Below are 18,709 nucleotides of genomic sequence, written 5' to 3'. Positions count from 1 at the left end.
TTGCTGTAAGAAGTAGGCATGGTCCCTGGATGGAATCCTGTTGGTGGAAAGGAGCGGTGCAAAGCAGAGGAGACCCAAGGATTCTTTGTGGGTCCCGGAGGGACACTCCAGCTCCTCCTTGCCCGCAAGGAAACCTGTGTCAAAAAAAAAAGAAAATCACCTTGTTAGCAACCGTGTCTTCAGCTGCCTGGGCCCTAAATTCCTTCCCTACGCCTCTCCATCGCTCTGTCTCTTTTCCTTAAAACCTACCTCTTTCACCTGTCCTAATATCCCCTTATGTGGCTCGGTATCAAATTTTGCTTGCTAACACTCCTGTGAAGTGCCTTGGGATATTTTGCTATGTTAAAGACACTATATAAATGCAAGTTGTTGTTGTTGTTAATGAAATAGGATTGAGGGTTCCAGAGTAGAAGGATGGGCCTGAATCGATATAAAATTTACACTCTCACTCAGTGAGGCTAGCTGGAGAATTTACTGAAGTGGGTGCTCTTCTGAGATTAGGATTTATAAATATACCTCCTCTGGAAATTCTTGATGCTGACAGTGGGTTTCTGACAAATAGAATGACGCAATTAGTTTAAAGGAGGATTGTCTTCATCACAGGTTTTCAGACTTGCTCAATCCCAAGTGTTGGTGAAGGGAAGCCGGTGATTTGTGAGGCCAACAGATGTCTGTGACTTTCTGCATTTGTTGAGGCTATCGACACATTATTTTTGTTGCTGCATACTAATAAAAAAAAGTCCTTTTTCTCTGCAGGTACGGTCACACTGTTTTCCTTCAGGCAGCTGAGACTGTATTTCAGAAGCTTGAACAAGGGCTCCCGAGAGTGGTCCCTGGAAATGTGTCATGGTTGCTGGTGGTCTATAGGGTGTGTAAGTATTGGCAGCCCCCACCTCCAGAAACAATGACAATTATTGATCTTCGAGAAGAAGTGTTAGGGAAACCATTTCTTGTTTCAGGAAAAGATAGAACTGATTGTCAGGCCTGCATTTCCATCGAGATGACCTTACATATAAATGAGGCAATGATGTTTGTGAACATCGTTTTATGAAGCAAGATGCTTCTAAGTTCCTAAAACTTGCATTTGATATTTCAATAAAAGTTTGCAAATACTCTTCATTAAATAATGCCTCTTTCTACATTTTTTTTAATAATTGCTATTTTCACCATTCTTTAATTTATAAATATTATAATACAACTGTAGCTCATCCAGTAAGAAGTGTGCTTTTTTTCCCCTTTTTTTTAATAAATATTTTTCTTGATGCTGCTACATACACAGCAAAAAAAACGTGACGAACTAGGTCATGCCCCTTTTAAAAAAATCCGTGAAACACAAAGTCTGCAGTGTATCATGATTTGAACGACGTGTGTGATGTGTTGAGTTGAGCGCCTTGGTTTTAAACGCAGTTTGGTCGTGAAACACACCATTTGGGCGCTGTTGTTAGATTGGAAGGATTACGGAGATTAAAAACAAAGTTGCGCAATTTTTCCTGGAGCGATCACTAAAGCTCCGAAGAAGATTTTGCAACTGGCAGTATGACTCGGGGAAAGTCCGGATCTTAACTCCAGCGAACGCCTCTTGTTACAATCATTAACTTGACAAAACGAACTCGGACACCACTGAAAGGTATAAAGGGAGCTGAAGAAATCAAGGTGGTCGGAGAGTCTGGGATCGTTCTGAACATCATGCAGAGTTCAACTGTATGGGCGGTGTGCATTTTAGTCGGCATCTTCAATTTGGGTAAGTACAAAAATGTCTTTCAGTTCCAGGCAAACTCAGGGGTTGTAATCTGAGGCTGAAAGGCATAAGGCTGCTCGGAAAGTCGATAATGCTCAGTCTGTTTGGACAAGGCGAGCAAATCAAGTGGACAGTTTCAAATTATCAGAGCACAATATCTAACAAATCTGTGTGTTTTAAATGCATTGCAAAATTATCGAGTCCAAATATTACTGAATGTTTGTCATCTGAATGTTTTGTTTATTCCTAAGGATTTGTATTGCTGAACTATGTGGATCGCTAGACTATATATATCTTACCTTCGACTGGTGTTGCATGCAGATTCAGAACGAGCATTAGAATAAATTCAGATTTGCAGGCAGGGTACCAAATCCCCAAATTCTGTGAATCTGCAATAGAAGCAGAAAAAATAATGCAACTCAATAGCGTGAGCCTCCATTAAATTGCCAGGGACTCGGACACAAACTCACACCTACCACTGGAGTGACAGACACTGACTCATACCCACATCTCGACTGGCAAGGAGTCACACACATACCCAGCACCCGACTAGCAGGAGTCACATGCACACCATGAATAACATACAAGGAACTTGGACACATACCCATCAGTAAACTGATAGGTCGTTAGTCCAAATCCTGTTACTTGACAAACTAGAATCCAGGCACATTCCCATCACGCAACTGACAAAGACTAGGGATCCTATCCACGATTAAATTCCCAGTGACTCAGCCACTCCAGAATGGAAGGGAAAGTTGAAGTGTGGTACTGGAGAATTGGACACAAAAAAAACAAGTTTTACCAACGTCGTTGCAAACCTTGGGTGTGTGCCTTCAGAATTCCATACGCTCAAGCACACTGCTACTATTGTTAGATTCAGATATATTCAAAGCACTCCCAAACTCAAAGGATCAAATTAGATGAAATTTCAACTTTGATTTCAATGGAAATGAAAATTGGGCAGTTTCTGTAATTGGTGACCAATGCGCAATGCCAGGATTGTGCCCAGGCAACAAGTTGAAAATGTATCCCCGATTTAACAGCCAGATGAGTGGCTGACCCTGAGGACTCTGTCTTTGCCTCTGCTTAGCTGGCTGTTTGGAGATTTGAATCAATGCTCTACTATAATTCAGTATCTAAGGGGAAGCATCTGTTATCTATCCTGCTGCTTTTCTGGATGGAATTTCTGAGATCTTGAACTCACTTTGTGAAGAATCAACGGAGCAATCACATGCCTGTTACTCTAAGATACAAAGGGTGGGGGCGGGGCGGGGGGGGGGGGCGGTGAGGGAATGGATTCCACACATTTGTGAGGTGAGTTACGCGGTACAATGTTAGCATCTGAACACGTAACACATTCATACAAATTAGTTTTGTCTGCTATTTAAATGGAAGCTCATTCAAAGTAAACAGATTATTGCCTCTGCTAAAATAATGGACAAAGTAATTTCATACAAATCTGTTGACTGCTCGTGTGGTAATATTACAGATGGTTCAATTTAACGAGCATACTAATAAAAAAAATTTTCCCGAACACCATTTCCTGACTAATAAGGATTTCCTTCAGTTCCTCCTTCTCTCTAGACCCTCGGTCCCCTAGTATTTCCGGAAGGTTATTTGTGTCTTCCTTAGTGAAGACAGAACCAAAGTATTTGTTCAATTGGTCTGCCATTTCTTTGTTCCCCATTATAAATTCACCTGATTCTGACTGCAAGGGACCTACATTTGTCTTCACTAATCTTGTTCTCTTCACATATCTATAAAAGTTTTTGCAGTCACTTTTTATGTTCCCAACAAACTTCCTCTCATATTCTATTTTCCCCCTTCTAATTAAACCCTTTGTCCTCCTCTGCTGAATTCTAAATTTCTCTCAGTCCTCAGGTTTGCTGCTTTTTCTGGCCAATTTATATGCCTGGTCCTTGCATTTAACACTATCCCTAATTTCCCTTGTTAGCCACGGTTGAGCCACCTTCCCCGTATTATTTTTACTCCAGACAGGGATGTACAATTGTTGAAGTTCATCCATGTGATCTTTAAATGTTTGCCATTGCCTATCCACTGTCAACCCTTTAAGTATCATTCGCCAGTCTATTCTAGCCAGTTCACGTCTCATGCCATCAAAGTTACCTTTCCTTAAGTTCAGGACCCTAGTCTCTGAATTAACTGTGTCACTCTCCATCTTAATGAAGAATTCTATCATATTATGGTCAATCTTCCCCAAGGGGCCTCGCACAACAAGATTGCTAATTAGTCCTTTCTCATTACACATCACCCAGCCTAGGATGGCCAGCTATCTAGTTGGTTCCTCAACATATTGGTCAAGAAAACCATCCCTAGTACACTCCAGGAAATCCCCCTCCACCGTATTGCTACCAGTTTGGTTAGCCCAATCTATATGTAGATTAAAGTCACCCATGATAACTGCTGTACCTTTATTGCACGCATCCCTAATTTCTTGTTTGATGCTGTCCCCAACCTCACTACTACTATTTGGTGGTCTGTACACAACTCCCACTAGCGTTTTCTGCCCTTTGGTATTCCACAGCTCCACCCATACCGATTCCACATCATCCAAGCTAATGTTCTTTCTTACTATTGCGCTAGTTTCCTCTTTAACCAGCAATGATACCCCACCTCCTTTTCCTTTCTGTCTATCCTTCCTGAATGTTGAATACCCCTGGATATGGTGTTCCCAGCCTTGGTCACCCTGGAGCCTGTCTCCGTAATCCTAATTATATCATATTCGTTAATAGCTGCCTGCGCAGTTAATTCGTCCACATAATTATGAATACTTCTCGCATTGAGGCACAGAGCCTTCAGGCTTGTTTTTTTTAAACACACTTTGTCCCTTTAGAATTTTGCTGTAATGTGGCTCTTTCTGATTATTGCCTTGTGTTTCTCTGCCCTCCACTTTTACTTTTCTTCTTTCTAGCTTTTGCTTCTGCCCCCATTTTATTTCCCTCTGTCTCCCTGCATAGGTTCCCATCCCCCTGCCATATTAGTTTAACCCCTCCCCAACAGCACTAGCAAACACTCCTCCTAGGACATTGGTTCCGGTCCTGCCCAGGTGCAGACCATCCGGTTTGTACTGGTCCCACCTCTCCCAGAACCGGTTCCAATGTCCCAGGAATTTGAATACCTCCTTCCTGAACCACTCCTCAAGCCATGTATTTATCTTAGCTACCCTGCTATTGAAACGTCTGTGAACTCTTGTGGAAGCAAGTCATCTTCGTTCGAGGGACCGCCTATGATGATGATGAATATGAGGTTAATCTGTTCAGAAAAGAATGCAAACAATACAGCTGTAAGATATAATTACACCTTTTGTCAAACCTGTGCACTAATTCTTTCTGATTTTGGGTGTGATCTTTTATATATTTGAGACATTTGAGCCTTTGCTCACTCACACATTGATTTTGATGCAAAATGAAGGCATTGTTCTGCTAGTGCTGGATTCCTGGATTTAATTGTGAAATGTGGAAAAATGTGTTTTAAAATTATAATTTACCAAGCTGTCAGTTTAGACTGTCACATCTTGATTAAGGGGACAAAGGAAATATGAGAGGGTAAATCACCTTCCAATGGTTGATTCACGATCTCCTATTGAAGTGGTTTGAGAAACAAATTGTCTGCCTTTCCTCACAACTAGGGGACTATGCATTAAAAAAAAATCTAAATAATTTAATTTAATTGTCCCTTTATAATGGTGATTCTTTCTGCAATCCAGGCCTTGCAGTTATGCATTGTCAATGCAAGAATGACTTTCCACTGGCATTGAAACTCACATGGTGAAGAAACGTCTGGAGTTCATATGAGTTGATCAGTTATCATAATTTTCATCTTTCCTGCAGCAAGTGGGTTAAAGGAGATTCGATGGTGCGTTACTTCCACTCTTGAGATGAACAAGTGCAACCATATGAAGGAAGCTTTTGAATCTGCTAAAATGCATCCTTTGATGTCCTGCATTATAGCAGCCTCGGCATTGGACTGTGCAAAAAAGATAGCGGTATGTTTTAGTCATTGTCCTCATTCCTACAACCTTTTCTCAAAAGGATTGGATCTGATCAGCCTCATTGGCTTCTTTCAGGCACATTTACTTTCTGTAGACTTTATAATGGGGCTGATTTTGCGGTTGGCGGCATACCTATGGAGGCCGGCACCCTCCTTCATCAACTTGCTCTCTGATGCTGCATACTTGAGGACAGCGCAATGGCCCATGGATCCCACGGGCACAGCGTGTGCGGAAGCGCACGGGATCACGTGGGCCTGGTGCTCCAATCAGTGCGCGGAAGGGAAAGTGTCCACCTTCAATACTGGTAACATTCTTACTTCAACTTATTGCATTTCACCCAACATATTTTTACAGAATTATCTGCCATTGGATGTATTTTCAGAATCTTTATAAGGTCCAGGAAAATATATAGTTCCAAAATGACCCCCTCTCTCTCACACATACAGACCCACTGAAAAAGATTATTTAGGAATTAATTCTTAAATCCTATTTAGGAATTAGAGTTCTGGTAAATCATTCAAGCTCTGAAATTTCATGTAAAATACTTCTATAAGAAGTAGAAATATCTGGGCATTAACATGGACAGGTGCTACAAACCTAAATACAACAGGGCCCAAACAAAGATCTGAAAAATCTGTACATTAATCAGTGGAGGTGTTTCGGATCATTTTACAATTCATTACATCACATTCTGGAGCTAATGAAATGAGTAACTGTCTCTATCAAATCCCCTTACGCTGATGCCGACAAGCCCTGAGCCTGTTTGCATCAGCCGTAAAATGTTTGTCCGCAACTGCTGGGTGATTGGTGGGCAATTAGCTCAACTCTGTGCCAGCAGTTGGTATTCCCGAACTTGTGATCCAATTCAACGGCAGTATGATGGCGTACTCTGAGGGTACGCTGTTGTACCCATCACAAGTTCAGGCCCAATGTTTTCACTGCTTTGTCTATTTGGATATGTTTTATTAAATAACAATGTTGCTTCTCTGTGTTTCCACTACTTCTCTATATGATTTTCCTTACTTGAAAAATAAGTTCCACTAGTTCTTTAGAGCGCATTATTGGCAGAGGCCTGGAAAGTGCTTTCCTGAGAAACAGTGCATACAGTGGGATTAATTTTAACTTGTATCGCCTGGTGTTTATGGCCTCAAAATGGAGTCAGTCGCCTTACAGCCCTATTAACCCCGACATGCGGCCAGTGCCATTTTGAAAGGAGCCTACTGTTGGGCACTCGAGAGCCTATATATTTCATGTGGTAGGCTCAATTCAATGTGAAAATTGGGATAGTAAGGATCCTGATTACCATTTTAGATTGGAAATGGCGCATTGTGCCTGCTCCGATTATTTCCACGGGCGATGGAGGTAACTTTGATATTATTTTTGTGGGGCCAGCAGGAGCTGAGTGTTCCTCCAGACTCCACAGATAATAATCTGGACTGCTCCCCAATGTTCCCTTTAATCTTTTGGGGTGCGTGCCCCCTTTAACGGACTGCGCGACCCGTTTACACGTACGTGCACACACGGTTATTTCCATTGAAAGGCTGGGCCTGTGCGGGACCTCCAGAGCACTGTACGACCTCGCAGATTACCGGGAACCTTGCCGCTGTCCACACACTTACCTTCCTGCCGGCCGAAGCAACCCGACATTAGTAGGCTTCAGTCCAGCGAGCTGCATTGGGATGCTCGTTTGGTGCCACGCAACTTGTCGGCTCGATGTTAGTGAGGCTGCGGGTGGGGGCTGGGAGTTCTGGTCCCCCTGAAGAAACTCCAGCGCGTGATTAGTTTTTTCCATCAACATCCCCGCTCGGAAGTCGGCCTGATTGACAGGCCTGGCTCCCTGTCGACCGGGGAACAGGAGCTAGTGGATTTCCTGCTGCTATGGTAGAGATCGCGGGGTGGGTGGTGGGGGGGGGGGCCGCGGGAAGGGGAGGTGTGTGTATAGCATGGCTTGTAGGCTTGGAGACATATTGGGGGCAGAGATGGGGATCGGTGATTGGGGGGGGGGGGTGAATCACCGGGTGGGGTGGAAGCAGGTTAACTTGGGGAGCCAGAGGGAAGCATTCCTGGCCCATAAGGAGTGCTGAAAGGGCACTTACCTAAGCAGCAGTCCTTGCTTCACTTGAGCTGCCAGGTTTCCAGAGGCCTGGGAAACCCGTCCGACCAGGGTTAAACCAGGAAGAGAGATAAAATCTGAGGCACGCAGCCTCATTAAAATATTTAAATGAGCAAGCCCCCTCCTGGGAGAGGGTTGGTTACCCATCCCAGTCCCACCTCCGTTAAAATGGGAAGTGGGCGGGTTCAAGGTGGGTAGGGTTCAGGTTTGAGATTTTAACATTTTTTTACATCCCACCTGACTTACACCCATTCGTTTTGAGGGTTAAAATTTCCCTCTAAATACTTGTATGCTGTGCGTAGTCAATAGATACCACCTTCGTACTTACGCATCCTTATATGTCCCCATCAATCTCCAACAGAAAATAAACAAAAATAATCAGAGCTGTATGCCCCAATTGTTACACAAAATCTGCACTAAAATAAAAAACAGCTTACTGGTCATTCCTTTCACGGGCACCTGGTGGAAAAAAACAGGATGTTCTTGGGATTCTCCAGCTAACCACATTATTCAAATTGCTAACCACCGAGCCTTCCACAGCACAACAGACAAGTCAGCAGAAACCACGAACCAGAAAAAAATGGAAACGTCACTTGTTATAGCAATCAGTTTTCCATGCAGCTAAAAACTGCTGCATTACTCAGACAAGCCTCAACCCCACAAAACATTGGAATCACACACAGCAAGGTACTGGTTTTGCTCACCTGTTCAATTCATCAGCGCTACGCACCAAAATGCCTGGTTTAGTCAGGGGGCCTGCAATCAGTTAATTATTTAATTGCGGTCAGTTGACTAAACTTAGAATGTTGCCGAATTCCAAAATAACAAAATACACAATGTGAGCACATGCAGACATGAAGCCCAAAATACTGGGTTCAAACCAAGTGACAAGTACACAAATGGTCCCTGAGACCATAAATGAACTAATCTTTTTTTTAATTTGCTTATTTAACTAAAGAATGTCAGTGCTCTGTTGAAAGACTTCTTTCATGCAACTGTCAACATCATAAACCCGTAGATCAAGTATATTATGGCTAGATACGGAACAAAGCTTACACTACTCTGTCCCAACATTTTTATCCCTTAACTGCAATCTCAGAGAAGTCTACTGCAGCAAGCTATTTGTTTCAATTTCCAACACTAGCTATTTTGTTGGGCACGCTAAATAAGATTGCTGGTTTATAAGAGCAAGAGTAGGCCATTGAGCCCCTCAAGCCTGTTCTGCTATTCAATGAGATGATGGCTGAATTGCGACCTAACTCTATAAATGCTACTCAGTGTCAAACTGTGGTCAGTTTTGTGATGGCTTTAAGGAATTACGTTAAGGTTGGCTCTATGCATTTCACATAGGGACTAACAAGAGAAGACTTTTATTTTAATTAATTTGGGCTGTATTTGAAGGACTTTGTCTCTTAGGGCCTGAATTTGGTCCTGGCTATGGCCCACCCATTTCTCGGCGGCCCCCGGGCGTGAGGTCCGTTTTTACCACCGGGTCCCATCGGGAGCCATTTTCGGCTCGGTTGTATGGGTGGCAGCTGGGAGCGGGCGGGAGCGAGACTCGGTGGGCCCATGTCACTAGTGCGCGTCAGTGGAAGTCTCTCCACTCGGGGATCTTTGAAGGCCTCCACTGCGCATGCACGAGATTTAGTTTTTTTTTGTAGTTTTCTTGATCGACGTATAGTCCTTTCATGGCCCTTGAAGGCTGATTGGGGAACTGCGCATGTGCATAAAAGGAGAGCACTTTATTCCACCTGTGAGTGTGAGAGGGGAGAGGAGAGAGTTGGAGGTTAGAGAGCAGAGAGGTGGCATTGGAGGTGGGCCACCCCTGAGATGACTTGGTCATCAATTAAATTGTAGTACATTGTGTGACACAATTAGTGACTCAGCTTGGATGTACAAAATGTGACATGCTGAACACTTTTCAGTTACTCTTCGCCATTGGGCTTCTCAATGAAAGACTTTCAGCAAGCTCTAACAAAAAAGCCTCCATCGGCTTAGAAACATTTCAGTCGCCTTTATGACATCCAATTTAAACATCACCATCAGCAATAAGGTAATGTAACATGCACCTAACTTTTTTCCAGCAGTCCCATTCATATGGTGCACCCGCCCGGCTGCCGAGATGTGACGGCCTCCAGCACTCCCTCCCACCCGTTCTCCGTGCTGGCCGACTGCCATCTACCTCTCCCCCCCCCCCTCCCACCCGTTCTCCGTGCTGGCCGACTGCCATCTACCTCTCCGCCCCCCCCCCTCCCACCCGTTCTCCGTGCTGCTCGACTGCCATCTACCTCTCCCCCCCCTCCCACCCGTTCTCCGTGCTGGCCGACTGCCATCTACCTCTCTCCCCCCCCTCCCACCCGATCTCACTGCTGGCCGACTGCCATCTACCTCTCCGCCCCCCTCCCACCCGTTCTCCGTGCTGGCCGACTGCCATCTACTTCTCCCCCCCCCCTCCCACCCGTTCTCACTGCTGGCCGACTGCCATCTACCTCTCCGCCCCCCTCCCACCCGTTCTCCGTGCTGGCCGACTGCCATCTACCTCTCCCCCCCCTCCCACCCGATCTCACTGCTGGCCGACTGCCGTTCGTCCACTTCTCTCCTTCCCATCCGACCTCACTGGCCGAATGCTGTCCAGGTCAGACCTGCTTTTCCTGAGCAGTCCTTCTGGCAGGCGGCAGGTTGACCGGAGGCCGGCATAACTGATGAAAATGGCACTTTTCCAACATCCGTCATGGGCGGGCGGCACGATCGGACTTCAGCGGAACCCTTCTTCACCAATCTTCCGCCGGCGGAACCCCGACAGCAGATGGGTGGTTCCAGACGACCCTTAGTCTCCTAGAAGTACTAGTGTCATTTAGTTACTCAACACAGTACTCTGGATTAATATATTCCAGCAACATTACATGACTCCATTTAGTGGCAACTAACTCTCCCCAGCTGAATACTTGATTTCTTATGGTTTTACTTAATGTGGCATACAATTCAAAATCTAACACCCATTTACATAGCCCTGTGCTACAATTTGTACCATTAGCTTGTGGTTACTGGTCATTTAATGAACTCAATATATGTGTGTTGGTATATTGGTAATACATGTGTTGTTGTTGTAGTAGTAGTAGAACAACAACATTCTGTGTGTACTGGATGTTTGTTTGCTCTGTGTGTGTGTACCAGGCGTCTATGGTAGTATGGCAGTATGTGTGGTATCATTTTTCTAGTGTCTGTAATATAATGTGTGCATAGAATGCATGTTGCAGTGTGTGCATTTGGTAGTTACAAAAGCGTTTACATTTCTTACTTCAAAGTGTCATATTGCCATGGCACTGAATCTTGATAGACAGTTTATCAGGTTAAGTCAGTGATGTAGACTATTGCTTTCAGACTTTGCACCCAGAAACTAAGGGCCCAAATTTCCCCAGGAGTTGCTCCGTTTTTTTTGGAGCAACTAGATTTTTTTGGAGTAACTTAAAAATCGCAATTCTCCTCATTTAAGTTGCTCCAGTGTAAGTGAGTTAGTTAGGTTTTTTTTTTAGTTCTGTTTTTTTTTCCAAAAGGGGGCGTTACCAGTCACTTACGCTTGTTTTGGCCATTTAAGCACGTTTAGCCAGCTAAAACTTACTCCAAACTAAGTTAGGCCAGTGTAAGTGGCCACTTGTGTACATTCTGAAAAACCCTGCGGTGAGTTAAGAGATCAGCGTAGGTAGCCTCCAACTGACAGTGTTATGATAGGAATGCTAGTATTTTTTTAAATCCCAAGCAGCGAGACTGGACAGGGTGTAGGTGCTATCAGCCTGATTAAACTGAGTATATTTTTACTAAAGATAGCTAGATATTAGAGTACTGGACAATCTTTGAAGATTCTTTTCTTCCTGCCCCCTCCCCACCCCCGGAATAAAACACTTCCCCTCCCCCACCCCCATCAAAACTCTTCCCCCCACCCCCCTCCCCACCCCCACATCAAAACTCTTCCCCTACCACCCCCCCCCTGAACAAAACTCTTCCCCCCCCGAACAAAACTCTTCCCCCCCCCCGAACAAAACTCTTCCCCCCCCCCGAACAAAACTCTCCCCCCCCGAACAAAACTCTTCCCCCCCCCCCGAACAAAACTCTTCCCCCCCCCGAACAAAACTCTCCCCCCCCCGAACAAAACTCTTCCCCCCCCGAACAAAACTCTTCCCCCCCCCCAAACAAAACTCTTCCCCCCCCGAACAAAACTCTCCCCCCCCCGAACAAAACTCTTCCCCCCCCCCCGAACAAAACTCTTCCCCCCCCCCGAACAAAACTCTCCCCCCCCCGAACAAAACTCTTCCCCCCCCCCGAACAAAACTCTTCCCCCCCCTCCCCACCCCCACATCAAAACTCTTCCCCCCCCCCGAACAAAACTCTCCCCCCCCCCCCGAACAAAACTCTTCCCCCCCCCCCGAACAAAACTCTTCCCCCCCCTCCCCACCCCCACATCAAAACTCTTCCCCCCCCCGAACAAAACTCTTCCCCCCCCACCAACGTGTCTCTTGTAACTCTCAGCACGGGAAGGCAGCGTTCGACCTGTGTGGCAGGCCACTCAGCCCAAAATAGGGGCAGCGAACATCACGTCGTTCCTTCGGCCAGGGATAGGGTTGCCCGGAGCCAGGACGCGCCGGGAGGGCCAGGAGCTACGGCGCACGTGCGCAGACTCCACCGGCGCAGGGCTATAACTCCGCCCACCACTCGTTCCTATGCGCTGCGCCACAGGCCACAGGCCTGGAACCAATGGGGAGAATACGTAGGTAAGAAATCGGCGCTGTTGAGGTGCGCCATTCTAGCAGAGGGGGCAAACTTAGGCCCACAGTCTCCTGTGCCCAATTTTAAGTGGTACACTGTTGTACTCAAAGTAACGAAAATGTTTGGTAATGAGGGTGTAGCTCATTCTGTGTGTACTGTATGTTTGTTTGCTGTGTGTGTGTGTGTACCAGGCGTCTATGGTAGTATGGCAGTATATGTGGTATCATTTTTTTAGTGTCTGTAATATGTGTGCACAGAATATGAATAGCTTGCATGTTGCAGTGTGTGCATTTGATAGCAAACACAAATACAGTACACACAGTACTAAGCTTAAATAAAGGGGACGATGAAGGTATGAGGGCAGAGTTGGGTAAAGTGGACTGGGAAAATAGATTAAAGTGTAGGACGGCTGATGAACAATGGTGTGCATTTAAGGATATATTTCTCAAGAAAAATATATTCCAGTGAGGAGGAAAGGGTGTAAGAGAAAAGATAGCCATCCGTGGCTAACTAAGGAAATTAAGGACGGTATCCAATTAAAAACAAGGGCATACAAAGTGGCCATAATTAGTGGGAGGACAGAAGACTGGAAAGCAAAGAACGACTAAAAAAATGGTTAAGAAAGGGAAAATAGACTATGAAAGTAAACTAGCACAAAATATAAAAACAGATAGCAAGAGTTTCTATAGGTTTATATAAAAAGGAAAGAGTGGCTAAAGTAAATGTTGGTCCCCGAGAGGACGAGACCGGGGAATTAGTAATGGGGAACATGGAGATGGCAGAAACTCTGAACAAATATTTTGTATCAGTCTTTAAGGTAGAGGACACTAACAATATTCCGACATTGGATAATCAGAGGGCTATAGGCAGGGAGGAACTTAACACAATCACAATCACTAAGGAGGTAAGATAATGGCACTAAAGGCAGATAAATCCCCTGGACCTGATGGCTTGCATCCTCAGGTCTTAAGAGAAGTAGCGGCAGGGATAGTGGTTGCATTGGTTAAAATTTACCAAAATTCCATGGATTCTGGGGAGGTCCTAGCAGATTGGAAAACTGCAAATGTAACGCCTCTATTTAAAAAAGGAGGCAGACAAAAAGCAGGAAATTATAGACCAGTTAGCCTAACATCTGTGGTTGGGAAAATGTTGGAGTCCATTATTAAAGAAGCAGTAGCAGGACATTTGGAAAAGCAAAATGCGGTCAGGCAGAGTCAGCATGGATTATGAAGGGGAAGTCATGTTTGACAAATTTTCTGGAGTTCTTTGAGGATGTAATGAACAGGGTGGATAAAGGGGAACCAGTGAATGTGGTGTATTTGGACTTCCAGAAGGCATTTGACAAGGTGCCACATAAAAGGTTACTGCACAAGATAAAAGTTCATGGGGTTGGGGGTAATATATTAGCATGGATAGAGGATTGGCTAACTAACAGAAAATAGAGAGTCAGGATAAATGGTTAATTCTCGGGTTGGCAACCAGTAATTAGTGGGGTGCCACAGGGATCAGTGCTGGGATCCCAACTATTTACAATCTATATTAACAACTTGGAAGAAGAGCCAATGATACAAAGATGGGAGGAAAAGCAATGTGTGAGGAGGACACAAAAAATCTGCAAAAGAACATAGACTGGCTAAGTGAATGGGCAAAAACTTGACAAATGGAGTATAATGTTGGAAAGTGTGAGGTCATGCACTTTGGCAGAAAAAAATCAAAGAGCAAGTAATTATTTAAATGGAGAAAGATTGCAAATTGTCGCAGTACAGCGGGACCTGCGGGTACTTGTGCATGAAACACAAAAGAATAGTATGCAGGTACAGCAAGTGATCAGGAAGGCCAATGGTATCTTGGCCTTTATTGCAAAGGGGATGGAGTACAAAAGCAGGGAAGTCTTGCTACAGCTATATGAGGTATTGGTGAGGCCACACCTGGAATACTGCGTGCAGTTTTGGTTTCCATAATTACGAAAGGATATACTTGCTTTGGAGGCAGTTCAGAGAGGGTTCACTTGATTCCGGTGATGAAAGGGTTGACTTATGAGGAAACGTTAAGTAGGTTGGGCCTCTACTTATTGGAACTCAGAAGAATGAGAGGTGATCTTATCGAAATGTATAAGATTATGAGGGGGCTTGACAAGGTGGATGCAGAGAGGATGTTTCCACTGATGGGGGAAGACTAGAACTAGGGGGCATGGTCTTAGAATAAGGGCCGCCCATTTAAAACAGAGATGAGGAGAAATTTCTTCTCTCAGAGGGTTGTAAATCTGTGGAATTCACTGCCTCAGAGAGCTGTGGAAGCTGGGACATTGAATAAATTTAAGACAGAAATAGACAGCTTCTTAAATGATATGGGGATAAGGGGTTATGGGGAGCAGGCGGGGAAGTGGAGCTGAGTCCATGATCAGATCAGCCCTGATCTTATTGAATGGTGGAGCAGGCTCGAGGAGCCGTATGGCCTACTCCTGTTCCTATTTGTTATGTTCTTATGTTCTTATTAATGTATTTGGCATGGTTTACAAATAAGATTGCAAGAGTATTATCAAAAAGCAGAGAACTGACAGAACGTCAACACTGTGTTAGTCTTCAGTTTTCTTGTATTGACAGGTTGTCCAAATTGAGCACTTTGGATCTTTTCGATAGTACCAGTACCTGTACCTGTATCTAATTGGACCAGTTGGATGGATAACTAGAGCTGTTTATTGGATGGTTGGATATGTGACTTGAGTGAACTTCATCTATTGCGCAGCTTAATATGTGGGCAGGCCTAACACTGTTCATTGGTTACGTGGAGAAGTGGCCAAATCTAACACCAATCCTTTGGAAACTTGCACATCTGGCTTGAGTGAACACAATCCACTGAGCACATGAAAATAGTGTACAGCAGGGGTTTTAAAATGTTCCTCAGCCAATCATAAATTGCTTTTATCTTTAGCCATAATCTATTGCATGCTAATACACATAATGGGAAATAATGATAGACCTGGGAGTTCGGTGTCAGCTGTGGTTTAGTTGCTAGCACTCTTGCCTCTGAGACAGAAGGTTGCGGGTTTGTGTCTCACTCCAGACTCTTGAACACTATCTCGGCTGAGTTGCCGCCTTTCGGATGAGACATTAAACTGAGGCCCCATCTGCCTTCTAGGGTGGATGTAAAAAAAAATCTCACGCCACTATTTCGAAGAAGAGCAGGGGAGTTCTCCCTGGCCTCCTGGCCAACGTTTATCCCTCTCCCAAAACCTAAAAACAGATTACTTGATCATTATCACATTGCTCTTTGTGGGACCTTGTACACAAATTGGCTGCTGCACTTCTTGTATTCCAACAGCAACTACACTTCAAAAGTACTGAAGCACTTTGGGATGTTCTGAGTTTGTGAAAGGTGCTATGTGAATGCAAGATCTTTCTTTAATTAGATATAATGCTGCTATTGAAAATATTAATACTGTGTTTTCAAAATTAATTCTTTATTTAACTGGTAACTTTCTTCAATCATTTTGCAGAACAAAGAAGCAGATGCCGTGTCATTGGATGGTGGGAACCTCTATCGGGCTGCAAAGGAGCATAAACTAAAGCCTGTTGTTGGTGAGAAGTACGATCAAGGTACTGCACATGGAACTCATAAAATCATAGAATGGTTACAGTACAGAAGGAGGCCATTCGGCCAGACGAGCCTGTGCCGGCTCTCTGAAAGAGCACTTCAGCTAGTCCCACTCCCCTGCTCTTTCCCCGTAGCCCTGCAATTTTTTTTCCTCAGGTACTTATCTAATTCCCTTTTGAAAGCCACGATTGAATCTGCCTCCTTCACCCTTTCAGTAGTGCACTCCAAATCCTAACCACTCGCTGTGTAAAATTGTTTTTCCTCATGTTGCCTTTAGTTCTTCTGCCAATCGCCTTAAATCTGTGTCCTCTGGTTCTTCCACCAATGGGAACAGTTTCTCTCTCTCTACTCTATCTTGACCCCTCATGATTTTGAACACCTCGATCAAATCTCCTCTCAACCTTCTCTGCTCCAAGGAGAGCAACCCCAGCTTCTCCAGTCGATCCACGTCACTGAAGTCCCTCATCCCTGGAACCATTCTCGTAAATCTTTTCTGCTCCCTCTCTGTCTGTCACTCTTGAAGTCTATCACTATTCTCCTCACTGTTCACTATACTTCCAAGTTTTGTGTCATTTGCAAATTTTGAAATTGTGCCCTGTACACCCACATCCAAGTCATTAATATATATCAAGAAAAGCAGTGATCCAGGTACCGAATCCTGGGGAACACCGCTGTATATCTTTCTCCAGTCCAAAAAACAACTACCACTGCTCTCTGTTTCCTGTCACTTAGCCAACCTTGGATCCACACTGCCACTGTCTCTTTTATTCCATGGGCTTCAACTTTGCTGGCAAGCTTATTATGTGGCACTTTACCATACGCCTTTTGGAAGTCCATGTACAACACATCAACCGCATTACCCTCATCAGCCCTCTCTGTTACCTTATCAAAAACCTCAATCAAGTTGGTTAAACACGATTTGTCTTTAACAAATCTGTGCTGGATTTCCTTAGTTAATCCACACTTGTCCAAGTGACTGCTAATGTTGTCCCAGATTACTGTTTCTAAAAGTTTCCCACAACTGAGGTTAAACTGACTGGTCTGTAGTTGCTGGGTTTATCCTTACACCCTTTTTTGAACCAGGGTGTAACATTTGCAATTCTCCAGTCCCCACGGCACCACCCCCATATCGAAGGAGGATTGGAAGGTTATCGCCAGTACCTCCACAATTTCCACTTTTACCTGCCTCAGTAACCTAAGATACATCCCATCTGATCCTGGTGTCTTATCTGCTTTAAGTACAGCCAGCCTTTCTAGTACCTCCTCTTTATCCATTTTTATCCCATCCAGTATCTCAGCTACCTCCTCTTTCACTATGACTTTGGCAGCATCTTCTTCCTTGGCAAAGACAGATGCAAAGTAGTCATTTCGTACCTCAGCCTTACCCTCTACCTCCATGCAGTGCTCTCCTTTTTGGTCCCTAATCAGCGCCACCCCTCCTCATACACCTGTTTATTATTTATATGCCTATAGAAGACTTTAGGATTCCTTTTGATGTTAGCTGCCAGTCTATTTTCATATTCTCTCTTTGCCCCTCTTATTTACTTTTCACTTCCCCCTCTGAACTTTATGTATTCAGCCTCGTTCTCACTTGTATTCTCAACCTGATATCTGTCATACACCCCCTTTTTCTGCTTCATCTTATTCTCTATCTCTTTCTTCATCCATGGAGCTCTGGCTTTGCTTGCCCTACCTTTCCTCCTTGTGGGAATATACCTCAACTGTATCCAAATCATCTCCTCTTTAAAGGCAGCCGTTTGTTTGATTACATTTTTGCCTGCCAATCTTTGATTACAATTTACCCAGATCAGTTATCAACCCAATGAAATTGGCCCTCTTCCAATTAAGTATATTTACACTAGATTGCTCCCTGTCCTTTTCCATAGCTAATAAGAACATAAGAACATAAGAAATAGGAACAGGAATAGGCCATACGCCCCCCTCAAGCCGGCTCTGCCATTCAATATCATAGCTCATCTGATCATGAACTCAGGTCCACTTCCCCGCCCGCTCCCCATAACCCCTTATCCCCTTATCGTTTAAGAAACTATCTATTTCTGTATTAAATTTATTCAATGTCCCAGCTTCCACAGCTATCTGAGCTAGCGAATTCTACAGATTTACAATCCTTTGAGAGAAGAAATTTCTCCTCATCTCTGTTTTAAATGGGTGGCCCCTTATTCTAAGATCGTGCCCTCTAGTTCTAGTCTCCCCATCAGTGGAAACAACCTCTCTGCATCCACCCCATCAAGACCCCTCATAATCTTATACGTTTCGTTAAGATCACCTCTCATTCTTCTGAATTCCAATGAGTAGAGGCCCAACCTACTCAACCTTTCCTCATAAGTCAAGCCCCTCATCCCCAGAATCAATCTAGTGAACCTTCTTGAACTGCCTCCAAAGCAAGCATATCCTTTCGTAAATATGGAAACCAAAACTGCACGCAGTACTCCAGGTGTGGCCTCACCAATACCTTATATAGCTGTAGAAA

General features: G+C 44.4%; 1 protein-coding gene across 1 annotated transcript in view; it reads left to right on the top strand.

Annotated features, from left to right (window-relative positions):
• The first annotated feature begins 1,256 nt into the window (after positions 1-1,256).
• Positions 1,257-18,709, top strand: part of meltf (melanotransferrin) — a 69,346-nt gene continuing 51,893 nt past the window's right edge. The window contains exons 1-3 of the mRNA XM_070883907.1: positions 1,257-1,741; positions 5,590-5,744; positions 16,121-16,220. Coding sequence (XP_070740008.1) covers positions 1,687-1,741; positions 5,590-5,744; positions 16,121-16,220 — 310 coding nt within the window. The 5' untranslated portion in view covers positions 1,257-1,686. The remainder of the gene's footprint in view (positions 1,742-5,589; positions 5,745-16,120; positions 16,221-18,709) is intronic.

This window comes from Pristiophorus japonicus, chromosome 6 (genome assembly GCF_044704955.1).
Source record: "Pristiophorus japonicus isolate sPriJap1 chromosome 6, sPriJap1.hap1, whole genome shotgun sequence".
In the NCBI taxonomy this organism is placed as follows: domain Eukaryota; kingdom Metazoa; phylum Chordata; class Chondrichthyes; family Pristiophoridae; genus Pristiophorus; species Pristiophorus japonicus.
The sequence above is the reverse complement of the archived record's forward strand: the minus strand, read 5'-3'. Positions and strand labels throughout refer to the sequence as shown.